Source organism: Bidens hawaiensis, unplaced genomic scaffold (assembly GCF_021521415.1).
Source record: "Bidens hawaiensis isolate Kalapana, Puna unplaced genomic scaffold, B.hawaiensis_p1.1 tig00009541_1, whole genome shotgun sequence".
Classification (NCBI taxonomy): Eukaryota; Viridiplantae; Streptophyta; class Magnoliopsida; order Asterales; family Asteraceae; genus Bidens; species Bidens hawaiensis.
In genome coordinates this window covers 337836-357224 of record NW_027491709.1, presented here as the reverse complement: position 1 = coordinate 357224, position 19389 = coordinate 337836, and the positions used below count along the sequence as shown (strand labels likewise).

Below are 19389 nucleotides of genomic sequence, written 5' to 3'. Positions count from 1 at the left end.
TCTCTTGTATTGATATCAAATTATCAATTAGATGTTTAACTCATGTGTGATTTCAAATTGAAGAATACATGGTGACAACATGGCTTGTTTATATTTGTTTTGACATAGCAACAAAAATCGATGATGATACATTAGCCTTTTTCTATTTGTGACACAACATAACGGATATAATACAAAAAGGAATTTGACTATTTTTATCATTTTATGAGTTGATACATTATTGAAACTGTTACATTCAAAAAGTTAGTGGGAAGAAGGCGGTGTAGGGCTTCAAATCCAACAACAGTCAAAAGCTAAATGCTATCATCATGTTATCGTCTTGCACTTTACACACAATATTATATTATTATATATATATATATACTATATTAAATAAAACATAACTTATTTTATTTAATTGCTCTAATTTTGTTTTCTTTTTCTCCTTTTTACTACTTTTTTATTTTTGTAATTCTTTTTCTTATTTCTTTTGTATTTTTCTTTATTAACTCACGTATTTACCTAACCATTTAATCAAACACGCTATATCTTTTAAATTTTATTACCTTTAGTTGGGTACACGGATTATCACGCAAATTTGATAGCGCGAGTTTAGACGTTACATAATATAAAAAACAACAAAACGAACATGTTTTGATACCCTTTTGTTTACATTACAACTATATTGAATATATCGAAACTGAAAAACTTTACGCCCGTGCTTGATTTGGCTAGTTTAAGATGGTTGTAACTGAGTGGCGTTCCAAGCCACCTCACCGGCTCACCGTCTCTTACCATCCACTCCTCCGCCAAAAACCACTATGCAAAGGGCACCAATGGTGCTAACCGGATAACAGGCAAGGGGTTTAAGAGGTGGGCCAACATGTTTAATCCAAAAAATCACATTTTTATATAAAAAGTGATAATATAATAATTAATAATTGTGTTTTTAATTAAATCATGACGTGCTTTTGAGAGAAAAATTAGCGAAATCTCACATACCTACATGACACTTAGGGGCGCAAACAAGCCAAGCTACTCTAAAGCTATTCGAGCTCGAATTGATAAAAAAGCTCAAAACGAACCGAGCTTTTTCAAGCTCGCGTCTAGCCCGAGCATTACATAAATTCCGGTTAGTTATTGAGCCCGAGCTCAAGTTGTTTATCGGAAGCTGGAGCTAAGCATATGCTTGTTTAAGTTTTCTCAAAATATATAAAAATAATTAATATATATATATATATATATATATATATATATATATATATATATATATATATATATATATATATATATATATATATATATATACTAGCCGAGCCAAACTTGAAAGAACAATTCACAAGTTGAGTTTGAGCTCTAGCTCTCGTAAATTGAAACAAGCTTAGTCCGAACCTAGTCAAACTTATATACATCTCGTTACAAAATGTTTTTTACTTTTTAGTTAAACTCTCGTACCCCGTTCACAAATCACATAAGTGGGAGACGAGGGCGAGAACACCCCCTAGGCGATAAAGGGGCGATAAGTGGATGAGGCGGCAATAATTTGTCGCCAGGTAAAGAGATGATGATGATGACGTGATGATCATTGATTACCGATTGAAGAGTGATGCGATTTGCAAACGAGAACACAACCTTTTAACCTTTTGTCACCCACCTTTTAACCTTTTGTCACGTGTCATAAAACGTCACATTTTATATTCTCCCCAACTCAATAAAACTAGTTTCACATAATGTAAACAAATTAAAACGTTCATGTGCACAGCACCCGACACAAAACTCTGCTTTTACATCCTCTCTCCTCAAAAAGCTTTGTTTCTTCCTCTTATTCTCATCCTCACTTTCACCTCTTCCATGGCCTCACACTGCCTTCATCTCAGACCCTTTACAACCTCCATTTGCACCCAATTTCCACTTCAGTTTTACTACTAAAAGCTGCTGCTGCTTTAACTCAAAACTGGCTGAAAAAGATAAGGCAAATGGAGGGCATTGTGAAGCTAATTACTTTCATTCTCTTTGGGGTTTTAATTGTGTGCTGTAGGTGTCAAGATATTGATAATGATAATAATAATAATACAGATGCAGCCGTGTATATGATTACTCTTAAACAACCTCCTTCTGCTGCTTTTAACAATTACACACCCAACAAGAAGAAAACCACCACAAATGTTACACACCCTTTTGCTTTGACTACTGGTGGAGCTAATACATTTGAGAATCCAAGGTGAGGTTATTAAAGTTTTGATTTTTAGTATGTGGTTAGTGAAATTGGATATGGGCTTTTGCTGGTTTTGTTGCAAAGTGCATTAATTATAATATTTACATGAAGTTTTATGGAAAAATCAAGAAAACTAATGCCAACTAATCATTTTTTTTCTGTAAAGTTTTAAATAAAATTTTTAACCTAAGGTAAAGTTATTAAAGTTTTGATTTTTAGTATGTGGTTAGTGAAATTGGATATGGGTTTTAAATGGGTTTCTTGCTAATTGCATTAATGTTAATATTTACATGAAATTTTAGGGTTAAAAGTTAAGGGAAGAGTTATGGAAAAATCAAGAAAACTACTGCCAACCTGTCAATTTTTTTATATTATTTTTTTTAACCTAAGGTGAAATCATTAAAGTTGTGATTTTTAGTGAAATTGGTTATGGGTTTTTGCTGGTTTTGTTGCTAATTGCATTAAATTTAGGTTTTTGATTCTTGCTTACAAATTTTAGGGGGGGTTAAAACTTAAGGGAAGAGTTCATGAAAAAAACATGAAAACCAAGAAAATTACTGCCAGTTATTCAGTTTTTATAATTTTATCTCACAAAGTTAAATAATACGTATCTCATACGTGGTAGATATATGTAGCTCACGAAATTACATATACGTATCTCGTACGAGGTACATAAATGTAGCGTACAAGTTACATATATGTAACTCCGTGAGCTACACATTTTTAAAATTTTTCTTTAATATTTCTAACCTTATAACAAAAAGAAATGGAAAAATTAATTTTTTTATTGGTTAGTGGTTCTTTTCTCGGTTTTCTCGTGTCTTTTTTTAGTTTTCTAATGATCGTTTCCCTAAAACTTAAAAGTGCACCTACTTGGTAAAAAAAGGTTATATGCAATATTTGGTTGGGATTTATCTTTTTGGTGGTTCCTACTTGACCACCATTTATGATGACAAAATAATTGTGTTGTGATAGTCATTATGTCAATATAGGAAAGTTCATAACTTTATATGAATTGGTATGCACTTTCACCAAAGTTAATTACTTTTCATCTTTGCTAGTTACTACTGATGTTGGTTGTAACATTTTGTTGTGTAAATTTATTGTTCCAGTTAGTTTTTTGAATTATAGTAAAGAAAATCAAGAAAGCCAAGTTTGGAAATTAATATTTTGTTTGCTACTTATGTTGTTTCATTTTCCTATTGTAGTTTTGGTAACCTCACGAAAAAGGGCCACCACCGTTTTGGTTCGGGCCACCACCGTTTTGGTTCCCGAATTGCACGAGTTCACGATTCATTATTGAGACGCGTTCTAAAAGGGGAAAAATATTTGAAACTATACAGCTACCATTACTTAATTAATGGATTTGCTGTTCTTGTTACTCCTGAACAGGTATATTATTTAATCTTTGCATGCACTATTTTTAGTCATGAGTTGACTACTAGAATAGAAATATCATAAATATAATGAATTTATGATGATCAATCTACAGAATACACTTGTAGAAAAGTAACACCCCCTCCCCGCCCCCACACGCACACACAAATAAATAAATAAATTTTTATTTATTTATTTTTGTATTTTTAAGTTGAGTGCTTTCCGAGTTTTATAAGTGATTATTTATTAATATTTTAAATATGCTTAAAAAACTATATTATACAAGTTTAATCTAGTTTTCAGATAATACAATAGGTTTTATGTATGTTTTATGGCTTTTAACCCGTTTGACCCGCTCAACTACTTCTTAATTTACCTAACCCTTTAAATATGATCCGTTAAAGACAAACTAAACCTCGTTTCAACTCATTTTATTAACGTATTTTGATTTTTTTTTAAACATGAAGGCACAAAAGTTATCGGGTCGAAAAGAGGTAGCAAATGTGGTCCCCGATTTCTCGGTCAGAACCGCAACCACACACACCCCACAATTCTTGGGTTTACCTCAAGGAGCGTGGGCCCAAGAGGGTGGTTATGAAACAGCTGGCGAAGGGGTTGTAATCGGGTTTGTTGACACGGGTATTGACCCGACCCATGTAAGCTTTGCAGATGGTCTTTCTGAAAACAGTTACCCGGTTCCCGAAAGGTTCACGGGTGTTTGTGAGGTCACTCGAGATTTCCCATCAGGGTCTTGCAACCGAAAACTTGTTGGGGCCCGCCATTTCGCAGCGTCTGCTATTACACGCGGGATTTTTAACGCGTCTCAAGATTATGCTTCACCGTTTGATGGTGATGGTCACGGGACGTGAGTAATTTGTTAATGTTTCATTTTTAGTTTCATTAATAACTTATAATATTATAAAATGTATATTGCAGGCACACAGCTTCTATCGCTGCAGGAAACCATGGTATACCAGTTGTTGTAGCGGGACATTATTTCGGGAATGCAAGCGGAATGGCCCCTCGTGCGCAGTGAGTAAATTTGATTTCAAACAATCTTGATTTATTGATTTAATTTCAAGAAAACTCAAAGTCTTTGTTAAAAAGTCAACATACTTCGATGTCAAAGTCAACATTGCAAATCATAGTTAAAGTTGTAAAATTTATCACTAATTACTATCTAACATTGAACTTATCTCAATATTGAGATTTAATTCCTTTGTCATTTATAATATTCTTATTTATTACTTTTCAGCATCGCGGTTTACAAAGCATTGTACAAAAGCTTCGGTGGCTTTGCTGCTGATGTGGTTGCCGCCATTGATCAGGTAAATGGCATTAATACCCCTTAGAACATTTCATTGTTTACTTAATCTATACGTTAATTAATTAATATTGTAATAATATACAGGCGGCACAAGATGGAGTAGATGTGATAAGTTTGTCGATTACTCCAAACAGACGTCCTCCTGGAATTGCAACGTTTTTTAATCCTATCGACATGGCATTATTCTCAGCGTTTAAAAGCGGAATCTTTGTGGTACAAGCAGCAGGCAACACGGGCCCGTCACCTAAAAGTGTTTCTTCCTTCAGTCCATGGATCTTTACTGTGGGTGCGGCTGCACATGATCGCAAGTACAGCAACTCTATTTTACTCGGGAGCAACATTACCATAACCGGAGTCGGACTTGCACGTATGTTTCATTATTAGTTATTTTTTTGAATATATATAATTTTGATAAAAATAATATAACTTTTCCATGTACAAGATTCTAACAGTTATAATATGTATAAGTACTTTCTAAGTTTGGCCCATTTGACCGTTCGAGTCAAACCATAACATGTTGTGTTTGTCTATTTTCTCAGCGGGAACGAACGACAGTTACTCTTTGGTATCTGCAAACGACGCACTGAATGATTCAGAAACACCAAATGATGAATATGTGAACGAATGCCAAGATTCTAGTAGCTTAAACCAGACCGTTGTTGAAGGGAATCTTTTAATCTGTAGTTATTCTATAAAGTTTGTTTTGGGGCAATCTACTATAAGTAATGCTATAGAGACAGCTAGGAATTTGAGTGCAGCTGGAATCGTGTTCACAATGGATCCGTTTATTATTGGTTTTCAGCTTAATCCTGTTCCGATGAGTTTGCCCGGTATTATTATCCCGTCTTCTAATGATTCAAAGGTGAGTGTTTATGATTTTATATAATTACTTTCTTTAAAGGTTTCTGTTAACGGGCCATAGGCATGCTCAAGACATGTGGGCTTAATCCATTATATACAAAATTTTAATAAAGAATATATTTTTAAGGTTTTATACATTTGAATACATTCCACATGACTTGACCTGTTAAGAGATAAAACGTAGCCCAAGTCGACCCATTTGCATATTATTGCACTTGGTATTCACTATCATTTTGAATGTATCTGCAGATCTTACCTGACTACTACAATTCTTCATTAACACGAGATCCGGTTTCAAAAAAGATGATCAAATCCGAGGCATGTGCATGCATTGCAGGAGGAGTAGAAGCAAACTTTAGTAACAGTGCTCCAAAAATAATGTATTATTCAGCTAGAGGACCGGACCCGGAAGATAATTCTTTTCAAGATGCTGAAATATTGAAACCGAATTTGGTTGCACCTGGAAATTCTATTTGGGGTGCTTGGAGTTCTGGTGGAACCGAATCACTTGAATTTCTAGGTAACTGTTTATTTTTCGGTGAGACCAAATTAGATCGAGTCAAACAGTCTTACCACTTATTTTATTTTTTATTATTTTATTTACACCTGATATTTAAAATATAATCTACTTTTTAAGTTAACCAACTTAGGTGGTTGTAACCATCTGCAACAACCCGTTTGACCCAGTCGACCCGTTTGACTTTTTTCTAGTTAATAATTAAAATTGACCTGTAAACGGGTCAAAGGCGTATGCTGATTTTAGGTTTCTTTTGATGTATATAAGGTGAGAGCTTTGCAATGATGTCGGGAACGAGCATGGCAGCTCCACATATTGCCGGGCTTGCAGCATTAATCAAACAAAAATTCCCGTATTTTACTCCTTCAGCAATCGGGTCTGCATTATCAACAACCGCTTCTCAACACGATAAAGACGGCGGGCCCATAATGGCCCAACGGGCCTACGCTAACCCTGATCTAAACCAGTCTCCTGCAACACCTTTTGACATGGGAAGTGGTTTTGTAAATGCCACTGCAGCATTAGACCCGGGACTGATTCTTGATTTAGGTATGTCAAACTTCTCATTGATGGCGATTTAGGGGTGTTAGTTGGGGCGGGTTGGCGGGTTGAATTGTGAAACCAAAACAAAACATGGCCCGTATTTTTTTTCGTTTCGAAAATTTCAACTCTAACTCGGATATACTCATATACATAAATTCGGGTCAACCCAAGCATGACCCGTTACCTGAATCTAAACTTTTCATTCAAACCCAATTACCCTATATTTTTTAATATAGATAATTTCATTTTTATCAAGTTTTTGTTTTTGAAGTGTGCAAAAACTTTAAAAAGTAAAAAAAATAAAAAACTTTAATGATAAGTTAATTCATTTATAAAAATTTTTAAAATTTAATTAAAAAGTAAAATTTAAAATAAAATAAAATTTTGAAACTTAGAAAGTAAAAAATAAAATTTTTAGACCTAAACAGGTTAACGGGTCAACCCGGACACGGCCCGTTTTCTTAAAGAAGTTATACTTGTTAATCCGAATTCTGATTACTTTGTGTCGTATTTTGAGTTGTGTCTTCTTGTTGCCCCTAAATAAATCCAACGAACGGCTAGGATTAAATCTGAGTCATATCATGTGTATATGCAGGCTATGAAGACTACATGTCATTCCTTTGTGGCATAAACGGGTCAGAACCCGTGGTCCTAAACTACACAGGCACAAATTGTGGGCCCGCAAAGGTTAATGGCGCAGACCTGAACCTCCCTTCCATCACAATCGCAAACCTGAACCGGACCCGAACCATCCAACGAACCGTGACCAACATTGGCGCGAACGAGTCCTACAGTGTCGGTTGGAGCGCACCTTATGGGGTTTCCATGAAGGTGTCCCCAACCCACTTTTTTATTGCTAACGGTCAAAAACAAGTTTTGAATGTGTTACTGAACTCAACGTTAAACAGCAGTGTTGCAAGCTTTGGAAGAATCGAACTGTTTGGTGACAAGAGTCATGCGGTTAACATTCATTTGTCGGTCATTGTTAAAATCGCGTAAAATATGAGTAGTGGTAGTTGAGGGTTTTTTATATGATTGTTTTGGTTTTTGGTGGTTTTGTGATCCATTGTATGTCTAGTTTTTGGTGTGTAAATTATGTAGTGTATTGGTATGAGGCTAATCCATTTGTAAGAGTTTGATTAAAAGTTGTTTGACTTTTGACCTTTGACCTTTGATTTTGGGATGAATATAAAGACTTTAATTTGGTCCAACTAATCTTCTTTAAGTTAATATTTAGAAGTTTTAAATTTTAATGAACATTATAATAGGTTACTAAGTAAAAATGGTTATTAACTGTTGTATGTTTTAACTTTTAATGTTTGTTTTAGTAGAAAACAAAAGGAAATGGGATGGAAACAATTAACATGTGAGTGTGGAGTCACTTTCAGAGGAATCAGAGCCAGGATCTTGGGTTATTATGTGTTGTATCTGCTGAGGTTTTGTGAATAAGTTAAGAACGTTTATGTAGGGAGTGGTTGTGAGTGCAGGACAGTGAAAGTGTTGTTTATTTGATATTTTGGAAGACATTGTTCACTCTCGTTAATTTTTTAATGTATATTTGAATATGATTGTGAGTGAAAGATAAAGAAAAAATACTCATACTCTGCATTACTTAATTGAAAAGAAGAGAATGTTAAAAGACAAAAAAAAAAGAGAAAAATACTATTTGGGACTAATGGTGAGAGCAAACATGAATTTTTTTGTTTTCTTACAAGATATAGATGACTGGAGTACAATATGAAATGATAGCCGTTAAGCTTTTGCTAGATTTTCATTACTAAATCATAAGATGAAAATGAGGATTTTGATTCTATGCTATCCATAAATCAATATACATATTCAACTTTCTGTCTTGAAAGTCAATATACATATTCAAATTTCTCCATAGAATGCGGAATTAGGTTAAGTTGATAAACACAAGATAGCTTGACTCGATTGAAAGAAACAAGACATGGCGGTTAGTCGAAGCACCACCCAAAGTAAAACCGATAGGTTTAACGTGGGTCTATAAAATCAAAAGAGATGAAACCGAGAAAATAACCAAGTAGAAGGCCCGACTCGTAGCTAAGGGGTATGTTCAGAAATATGGGATTGATTTCGAAGAGGTGTTCGCACCAGTGGCAAGAATCGAAACCGTTCGAATTTTACTCGTGCTAGCAGCAAACCGAGGTTGGGAAGTTCATCACTTGGATGTAAAATCCGCGTTTCTTCATGGTGATTTGAAAGAAGAGGTGTACGTGTTTCAACCGGATGGGTTCGTTAAGAAAGGTCAAGAAAGAAAAGTGTACAAGTTGGCTAAAGCGTTATACGGTCTACGCCAAGCTCCAAGGGCGTGGAATACTAAATTAGACGGGTCATTAAAGGAACTCGGTTTCACTCGATGTAAACAAGAACAAGCGGTTTACAAACGGTGTCCCGGTCAAAGGCTACTACTCGTTGGAGTTTACGTTGATGATTCGATAGTCACGGGTACAAGTGTGCAACAAATTTCAAATTTCAAAAGACAAATGGAGTCAAGGTTCGAGACGAGTGACCTCGGGTTGTTGCATTACTATCTCGGGATAGAAGTGAAGCAAAGCGATCGTGGGATAACGTTAAAGCAAAGCGGTTATGCAACGAAGATCCTAAAAGAAGCAAGTCTTTGGGATTGCAACTCGACTCAATTTCCTATGGAATGGGCTTAAAGTTGTCAAAGGAAGATGAAAATCCGAAGGTAGATCCGACTGGTTATAGAAAAATAATCGGAAGCTTAAGGTATTTAACTTATACGAGACCTGATTTGAGCTACTCGGTTGGTTATGCAAGTCGGTTCATGCAATCACCAACTCAAGCTCATGCTCAAGCAGTTAAATATATTCTCCGATATTTAAGAGGTACACTAGACTTTGGTATTACTTGCTCGAGAGGCGGAAACATTATGTTGCACGGGTATAGTGATAATAGTCATGCGGTGGATATGGATGATGGTCGGAGCACCTCAGGTCTAATTTTCTACTATGGTACATCACCGATATCATGGGTTTCTCAGAAACAAAGAACAGTGGTGTTATCATCACGTGAGGCTGAATTTATGGCAGCTACATCGGCTGCATATCATGTCTTATTGCTTCGGGGTTTGTTGTCAGAGATGACTGGAGAAAAGGAGGAGATCGTGACGTTGAAGGTGGATAATTCATCGGCTATTGCCTTGATGAAGAACCCGGTTTTTCATGGTAGAAGCAAGCACATCAACACACGGTACCATTTCATTCGGGAGTGCATCGAGAGAGAACAAATCAAGGTGGAGCATGTCAGTGGAGATTTACAAAGAGCAGACATCCTTACAAAAGCGTTTCCACGGTTGAAGTTTAACGAGATGTGAAACTTCATCGGTGTCACAAGATTAGGGGGTGATTGTTAGTGTAATCTTGCTTAAGTGCGGGGACCTAGTTGTCGTACTTACAAACCTAGGGGTTTTTGAGTTAGTTTTTCTCCTATTCTTGTCTAACAAGTAATTGTATGGTTATAAATAGTGTTTATTTGTAATCAAGTATTCACAACTTATCAATCAATACAATAAAGGTTTAGACTTGAAATCTTATTGTCTTCAAATATGAGCGAGAAAGATTATCAGAGAAACAAGAACAAGTTTCTTCCAAAGATTCATGCTTGGTATGATTTCTTTACTCAACATGTAACACGAACGAGGCATGTTCATGTTCGTTTGTTTGAGTTTAGCCAAACAAACAATCGAACATGAACATTTAAATGAACATAGTGTTCTTGTTCATGTTCATGAAGGAAATGATTGTGGTCATGTTCGCTTATGTTCGTTTGTTAACAACATAGACGAATGGTTCACGAAGGTAAACGAATGGACATAATTGAGCAAACGGTGCACCATTAAAAGTAAGCATGAACATTAATCTATTGCACCTAAAAATTTAATAAAAATATACTAATTCGTAATGGATGATATTTTAGTTTTATGTATTTCTTAAAACTAGACTAAATTTTAATGGATATACAAACTACCGAACATAAACGAAGGTAAACAAATGAGCATTCACGAACATAAATGAATGAACTAGACATGTGTTCATGTTCGTTCATTTAACTAAGTCAAACAAAAATGTTGTTTGTGTTCGGTCGTTAATTAAATAAACGAGTATAAACGAACTTCCAGTTTAACTAAATTATTGTGTCCCCCCCCCCCTTCAAAATGTCCTCAATTTAATATTTTACAAAGTATCAACTAATAATTGATAAGTTAGGGACTAAAGAGTTTTAAAGCTCTGAAAACTTACTCGAGAATACGCAGGTCTTGTAGTTTGAGGATCTTAAAGAGCTTGGAAGCGAGGCTGCTGTTAAGATATTCTTCATTTTTGATTAATCCCTTTGTCAAATCTTTTAGAAAAACCAAGTTGACCCGTTAAAGATAAAACATACAAAAAATAGGTTAATTTCATTTGCTAACACAATTTTACAACTTTTTATTGCCTAGTTAAGGTACTAGTGTTTTCTGCATGCATGAATAGTGAGATATTTGTAATGTAAACGATATATCTGAATAAAAACTTTACTCAACTAGTTATGTTATTTTCGAAATAGGTACACGTTTAGTCGTTTATGTATACGACTGGCCAGAATATGACATCTCACTCTAAATGAGGAAATATCATGTTTTCGATCTAAAACCATCAGATTTCGTCCGTAGTTGCATAATTTTACGAAAAAGTCCAAAAAATGTTTGGTTTGTGGATATGGGTCATCACTTGGTTTGTTATTCTTTTGTTAATAAAAAAATGACGCGTGCACTGAAAACGTGAATTTTATGAACATACTGCACCATTTGGCTAGTTATGCTCCGAGTGCCATAAATAGCCCAACGGTTCAACATGACCCAGAAATAAATTTGTGGTAAGCTAACACATCATCGGTTATGCGCCGAGTGCCATAAATAGCCCAATGATTTAACACGAGTTCCAGAAATAAAATTTTGGTAAGCTAACACGTCTGTGACTGAAAAACTCCATCACTTTTTTTTTCATTAACGTTAATTCTTTTACACCCACGTACCACACTATCAAGGATTTGAACCCGGGCAAACAACATATCACTACACCACTAGGTAATGGAAAAAAAATACTCCACTTAATTCACTCTAAACATGACAATAGGTTGGAATTTTTTTCCAAATACTCGTACTCGTACCAATTTAGACTGTTCGGTACAAGTATCGGTACTAAAGTTTTAGGGGAACCAAAGTTTCAGGTTTTCAATATTCAGTACTAACAGTATCGATACAGTTATTTCAACATTTTGAACTCATTTATAATATGTATAGGTTGTATTGTATGTTTTGGTATTATGTTACTTGATTACAAATGGATTTGATATTGATATTATGTTTTATTGGTTTTGGTATTATGCTTTAGTGTTGTATTACGGTTTTGGTATTATGCTTTATTAAATGCCGGTACCAATATCATTAAAGATTTTGAGGGAAAAAAAGTAAAGTGGTCACAAATCCGGTATCGTATCGAAACACCCGTACCGTACCAGAAAATTTGATACGGTGGTTTTATGTATGGATACTTTCGGTACATGTACATGTACGGTACTAATCTCATCCATACATGTCTTATTTACTCCGTCATTAAATACGTTAAAAAGAAATTAATAGGTCACCCTTTTTTTGCGAACGGAATTAATAGCGTGCCTGATGAAATAATTTCCGATGATACCAATTTTGGTTGAGGTTAATTAAGCTAAACGTAGCCTCCTCCATTGTCATACTTTCTTCCGAGAACTTTCAATTCCTTTAACAATTTTATTTGACATATTACTCCATTTTAACACTATTTCTATGTTAAAGTATTAAGTATCACATAACATTAGATATTTTATTCACAATTCATAAAACTTGGTACGTAAATACACTATTTCTTTTTCTTTTTTTCTTTTCCTTTTTTCTAATTAACAAATAATATAAATTTTGTTTAAAAAGTTACTGTCTTCAAAAACTACTTGAAAAACACTCTTGAGAAAAATCAAATAATTATAGAAAAAAACTTATTTTTAATTAATAAATATGTTTATTTTAAATAAGAAAATATGTTTTATTTTAAAAGTTTCTTCTAAATATAAAAATAATAAAAGATAACAAAATGGGTGGGTAGGGGGGAGCACACTTTTGCGAAATTTACGGGAGTGCTCCTTTTTGTTGGGCTTAGGAACCATGAGTTTGTTGCGGGCCAAGCTGCATTGAATGCGGAATTAGGTTAAGTTGATAAACACAAGATAGCTTGTTTCGAGAATCAACACGTGTTTCTCCCATTTACCTTTGGTTTCCCGGGCCCGGAAGTTGTGAATTTTCTAGCTGAGCTTAGTTTCTCCCATTTAGCTTGTTTATCAAAGATAGCTTGTTTAGAATAGCTTGTTTTGTAAGCTATTCTAGCTGAGCTTAGCTTGTTTTGACTTGTCAGAGATCGAGCTCAAGGTCGGCTTGTGAGTTGTTTTTTTTTCAAACTTAGGCTCGGCTAGCTTATTATTTATTAATTAATTTATATGCGTTTTTTATTATATAAATATATTTTGAGAAAAACCTTAAACGAGCCTAGCTTGGCTCGAGCTAGGCTGTACAGTGTAAAACTAATACGCAGAAGTCCAAAAGAGGTAAAACTTAAAAATACACTAGGCTTGTGCCCATGTTCAATAACTAAGCGAGCTTTTTTTATGGGCCCGAGCTGGAAAAAGCTCGGCTTATTTCAAGCAGGCTATCAATCTGAGCTATAGTAGCTCGTCAAGGCTCAACATGCCTCACGAGGCTCGTGCCAATATTCCTGATGAGCGGTTTGAATGGCTTTGTCAACTATTCAAGCCAAAGAGTGAGGTAATTATGAAGCTATATGTAGTTATATTAACCATGTTTGTATATTAACTATTAAGTTATTCACTACTAAATTAACTTACTTTTTGGCTTATATTCACATTGTGCATACTTGCTTGATAGGTTTCTGCATTCTTCGAAATACATGACATTGTGCGTAAATCCATGTTTTACGTATGTTTGCACTTTTGTACTCGTTAAAATATTTGTGTACGAATTATTGGTGTATATGTTGGTACAATAGGTTCATTTGAAGACCCTGATTTTTACATATTGTGAGATCCTGTTTTATATTTGCTTTAAACATGTGATACTTTCTTGTGCAGGTCAATATTGTTAGTGTAATCTTACGTAAGTGCGGGGACCTAGTTGTGGTACTTACAAACATAAGGGGTTTTGAGTTAGTTTTTCTCCCTTTCTTGTCTAACAAATAATTGCATGGTTATAAATAGTGTATTTGTAATCAATTATTCACAACTTATCAATCAATACAATAAAGGTTTAGACTTGAAATCTTATTGTCTTCAATTAGTATCAGAGCTTGAGGAGAAGCTATCATTCACGTATATCAGAACCGAGTAAGGTTTCCAAATTGGAGTACGATTCTTTTCACAAACGGGTCAGCAGGACCCAGATCTGTGGTGGCAATTTGTTCTCGTCCAGTACTAGCGATCGAAAAAAACCAGAAGATTCCGTTGATCGACGTTCTTTATTGTTCGGAGGCAGCGAAGGGTTTTTTGATCGTGTTTCAGGTTTATACTGTTCTTGGTTTTTGTAATTAAAGGAAGTTGAAAAAGTCATAAAAGTCCGAAGTACATTCTTCTGTGAACATCTTGCTTGAAGGATACAAAAGAAAAGAACAATAATTATTTTTGTTGCATTAATTTAAAGATTTTGCACAAAGTTGGTTTTCTTTGAAGAGGTATTCGATAACCGGTTTATTTGAGCAAACGGGGTTAGTTTTGAAAATGGTTCGGAACATCATATTAGGTTGGGTAGGGTTGGACAAGTTGGTTCAATTCAAAGTTCAAGTTTTAAATCGGAGTGTGGTTTTATACGGGGTTGAACGAGTTATGTATTGATCAAGGATTTGAAATATGTGTTCGTGTTTTGATTCGGGAACAAAAGAAGATCAAGGAATATTAATGTTCGCTCAATTAGATGATCGGAATCGCAGCCAAAGGAGTGGTTATGCGTTTTCATACGGCCGAGTGAATGGTCACAAAGGTAGTCGAGTTCGGGAGAGCCGAAAGAACACAGTCATGGACCAAGAGGGTTGTGAAAGCCGAGAAGGTCAAAATCATGGGTCAAATAAAACAACAGGGCAAAAGAGACATGCTTGGAGTTGAAAAGCCACCTATTTCGAGTCAGAAATTAGGGGGGTGATTGTTGGAAGTAATTTCAGACTCCAAATTACAAATTGGTGAACTTGAGGGACCAATAATGACAAGTAGGTCATAGTTGGTTATGTTTCCTAATTACGTTATGTTTCATAATTGTATTGTAATTAGAATAGGTAATGTCTTGGGTAACAAGTTATATTGGTCTATATAAACCAAGTTATGTTAGACATTAGAGTGTGGTGAGAGGTGTAACCGAGTTAGGGTTCATCTAAGAGACACACACGAGATGTAACTGAGTTAGGGTTCATTTAGATGCAACCGAGTTAGGGTTCATCAAGAGTCAAACCGAGTTAGGGTTTGATAGAGTTGTAATCAGTATTTTGAGTTATATTTTCTGATTAATATAAACAATAGTTATTCGTTTAGTTGGTGTTTGATTATCGATCTGGGACTTGAATTGGTATCAGAGCGATTGATGACTTCTCGACCAAGATAAGCCAAATAGCTTCCAAAGCAAGCAATCTTGGAGACCCGTTTGAAGAAAAGACCCTTGTGAGAAAGCTTTTGAAGCTCGTTCCAAGAAAGAGGTATATAGCGATTGTTGCTACCATTGAACAGTTTGCCGATATAAAAACCATGACGTTCCAAATAAACACAAACTAACATGCGCCACATACAGGATCCAATTAAACAAGCCAAAATATAAATTTGCAAGTAAATGACTTTCAATTTGTCGATAAACAAAACTTAACTTATCCTCCAGTTTAATCCTAAATTTAGTACCAAATATATATAAACTTTTGACAGGTATGATGTTGGTAAGTTCACATGCCTCTGATAAAGCAAGCAGCTTCACAATTCCATGCAGCAAGAAAACAAGGATCTGTAGTAACCTTTCTAGTGAATCTAAATTACAAGTTACAATTTTAGACATTTCATCTTCTAAAGGAGTGCTTGCAGCGTACTATATATATCTAGGTTGCTCAGATATTATAGCATTTGGTTATGTTTAGACAATTAGATGTAAATTGCATAAGTCATAGACAAATATTTTTTAAATCACACACTGAAATAATGAAAAACATAAACAAACCTAATTTCCTTTCATAAAGAAGTTAAGGTTTCAATGTAACGATGAAAACATGGCACATCTTCATGGAAGTCGCTGGGGAGAGTAAATATCTGGTTAAAACTCTTGTCAACAAGATTGTATTTTATAATCTTTTCGCCAACTTTCAGCACCATGAATGTATCTTCTTCTTCTCGACCTCTAACCAAATCGATGACTTTGGAATTAAAGCGACTTTCATAATCGAACATCCAAGGGTAAGCATCCGGAAGCTCATCAAGCTCTACTTGATACTTGACAAACCACCCCTTATGATCCCTCAACATCTCAAACACTCAGATGCAAACCATTTTCTTCCGGATTCAGAATACGAGGTTTCTTTGTGTGTAATATTAAATGTAGATGACCTCTGAATTCCCCAAAATACATCGTCCATACTTCAGAACACATCACCCCCTCCGGAAAGGGCAATGTTTGCAATGTTTCATCGTCTATTTTAAAGTACAATTGTTTGTCATGAAAGGGAGCCCAATGAACAGCTCCATTCCAGTAAACCGGGTCACGGAAAACAAGTTTATGTGCGGAGAATGATTCGATAGAAATCTTCCATTCCCTTGTTTCAGACGAGTAGATTTGAACCTGAAACCGATCCTCACGAGGATCCAAAACAAGAATACAAACGACTTTGTAGTGAACACAGTCTGTTTGATGAAATGCTAGAGCCATCCGTCTGTTACCTACCTGACCTCCCGGGACCGGTAGGATGAATGACAATTGCTTGGTTGTGGGATTAAAAACATAATATTCAAGACGACCGTTGTTACCCCAATGGCTACTGCAACTCAGTAACCCATTACACGATTGCCCGATTCTATCACTACACGCAGTACTATTTAAGCGGGAATCCGTACTAGTAAACGGAGGAGGGCTTCGGTCATTAACATGAAATGGAACATATATATTGTGGGCAAAAATACCAGGAGAATTCGAAAACTGCTTATCATACCGGTGGGTAAATTGCCTGTGACTCAAAAGCAAATGCCAGTGTTTAGATACGGATTTGAAACGAAGGACGGAGGCAACTGGGAGGCGGACAAGGATTTCGGTTAAAAGGTCATCACTGGACCCCACCATTGCTCCCGACAAGGACTGTTGGTCCGTGGAAACCTGCGAGAAGCAGGTTTTGTCTGTTGCACTCACCATTATTAGGGTTTCCAAGCCAAACTGCACATACAATTTAGGGACATATTATATTCGTCAATTGATCAAGAAGAGAAAGTGGGCCCTGCCAGTCCGAAACCTAAAGACCTGATCGATTAGCCATTCTATTGAGTTATTTTTAGTTTGGGATTAAGCTTAGCGAAATTAGCTCATAACTCGTCGTATCCTCGTCATGTTAGCTCGAAACCCATCGTATCTCCATGCTAGCTAAAACTCATCGCTTCTCTGCTATGTTAGCTAAAAACTTAAATCTTGTTATCTAAAAAACTATATCTAAATAAGGTACACATAAAATGATTTGATGATATGCATGAGTTTTCTAAACCATATCCAAAATTCAAATACAAGAACTTAAAAACCAATAAAATTTAAAATATTCAAATATTTTTTAATTAAGTTTTGGATACATGGTTTTAGTAAAGATAAGGTAAGATTATTTTTTAGCTAACACAACGGTGAGACGATGAGTTTTGAGCTAACATGGCGGGGGAGGCGAAGGGTTATGAGCTAATGTGGAGGGGATGCGACGAGTTAAGAAACATGTCATCTCGATTTTCCAACGTAGAGACGAAGACGAGTTAGTAAAGGGACAAATGGGGGATTTGAATTTTAGAGGGACGTATTTTGAATCTCTCTCTAAAAGTGGGACATTATGGGAATTTTCCCATTATAACAGTATGTGATACACACACACACACACACACACACACACACACATGGCTACAACACCACTACACCCTTAACATAAAAATCCCTCATTTACTATATGGACGCCACATGACACACAAATCGTCCAATTTGTAACCCCTCCACTACACGCAACCTAAGTATGTAACATGAATTACGTGGCAATCATGTTAGGCCATGAGATATACACTAACCCCAACATAAATTAAGATGATATGTCACTTTAAAGATGTATTAAACCAATCCTCACTTGTGTTATACTTGTTAAAGGGGCAATGGATTATGTTTTTAACGAATTAAAAGGCAAAGAACAATTTATTAAATTAACAATTAATAGGAGTGAGATGAAGTTAAAAGGATTAAACAATTTCCTTTGGGTGAGATGGAGTGAAAGAAAGAAAAATAAGTGATATGGTGCTTATGTAGAGTTAAGAGGGGTTAAAGTATACCCCATAACCTTAGTGTGAAAACTAAAAACCATTTTTTGAAAGTGACATTTTTAAAAGTAAAGTACTAAATTATTCGACAATTTTGTGCACTTTTGGTCTACGATAGACGATTTGCATTGCACCCCTCAAATGTCGCTTGTTGCCATTGAGTTAAAATCCATTACCCATATAGATCAGGCCCGGCTATAAGGGAGGGTCGGGTGGTCGACGGACCCCGGCCCGACACCTCGATAGGCCCGGATTTTTTTTTTTAAAAATTATATATATATTTTTATGAAAAACAATATGTATATAGAATGTTTAAACTTAATATCACAACCACTAGCTTGGTTTAGTGGCAAATGGGTATGACTTTCAACCAAAAGGTTGTGGGTTCCAACCTCACTTAAGACATTTTGACTATATTTTTATATAAAACTTTTTTTTACACAACCAAGTCATAAGGCCCAAAAATTAAGGCTTTTTAAAAAAATTAAATCGTAAACCCAACAAGATACCCTTTTTTTATTAAGGCCCAAAAATATTTTCGTCTTCAGCCCAGAAATTTTTAACCGTTCTCGGAGCCGGGCCTGATATAGATAAATGTTTAGATGTCGGTGCCACAAAAATGTGCTATCTTTTGGTTGCTCTTTATATAAGTTTTGTTTGTTGGGTTTAGAAACAACATATGTTGTTGTTCACATGGTCTTTAATATTCCTCTTAATAGGACAGATTGAAACATGTTTGGTTATTTTTTTAAGGGGAAATTCCCAAAATGACCCATTTAGAGAAAAAATTCCAAATACTTATTGCGTCGTTGATGATGTGTTGGGAATGTAGGCGACGTGTTGGTTCAACCAATCAGACAAAAACGCTTGTCTAGATTAAGTCGTCCACGACGTGTTCTACAACCCACCTCATCTCTGGCGACATGTTATCCACGTTATTGT

The 19389-nt window shown here is 35.4% G+C and overlaps 2 protein-coding genes across 2 annotated transcripts; one reads left to right on the top strand and one right to left on the bottom strand.

Annotated features, from left to right (window-relative positions):
• The first annotated feature begins 1940 nt into the window (after positions 1-1940).
• On the top strand, positions 1941-8030 carry LOC143532742 (subtilisin-like protease SBT2.2). Its single transcript, XM_077027705.1, has 10 exons — positions 1941-2200; positions 3403-3586; positions 4039-4436; positions 4508-4603; positions 4827-4899; positions 4983-5265; positions 5438-5760; positions 6009-6279; positions 6544-6825; positions 7415-8030. Exons 1-10 carry the CDS (start codon positions 1956-1958, stop codon positions 7816-7818), a joined length of 2559 nt encoding a protein of 852 aa, XP_076883820.1. The 5' UTR covers positions 1941-1955; the 3' UTR covers positions 7819-8030.
• A 7836-nt stretch (positions 8031-15866) lies between these two features.
• On the bottom strand, positions 15867-17456 carry LOC143532723 (F-box protein At5g07610-like). Its single transcript, XM_077027693.1, has 3 exons — positions 17303-17456; positions 16474-17269; positions 15867-16436 (listed from the first exon to the last, which is right to left on the bottom strand). Exons 1-3 carry the CDS (start codon positions 17303-17305, stop codon positions 16138-16140), a joined length of 1098 nt encoding a protein of 365 aa, XP_076883808.1. The 5' UTR covers positions 17306-17456; the 3' UTR covers positions 15867-16137.
• Positions 17457-19389: the final 1933 nt, after the last annotated feature.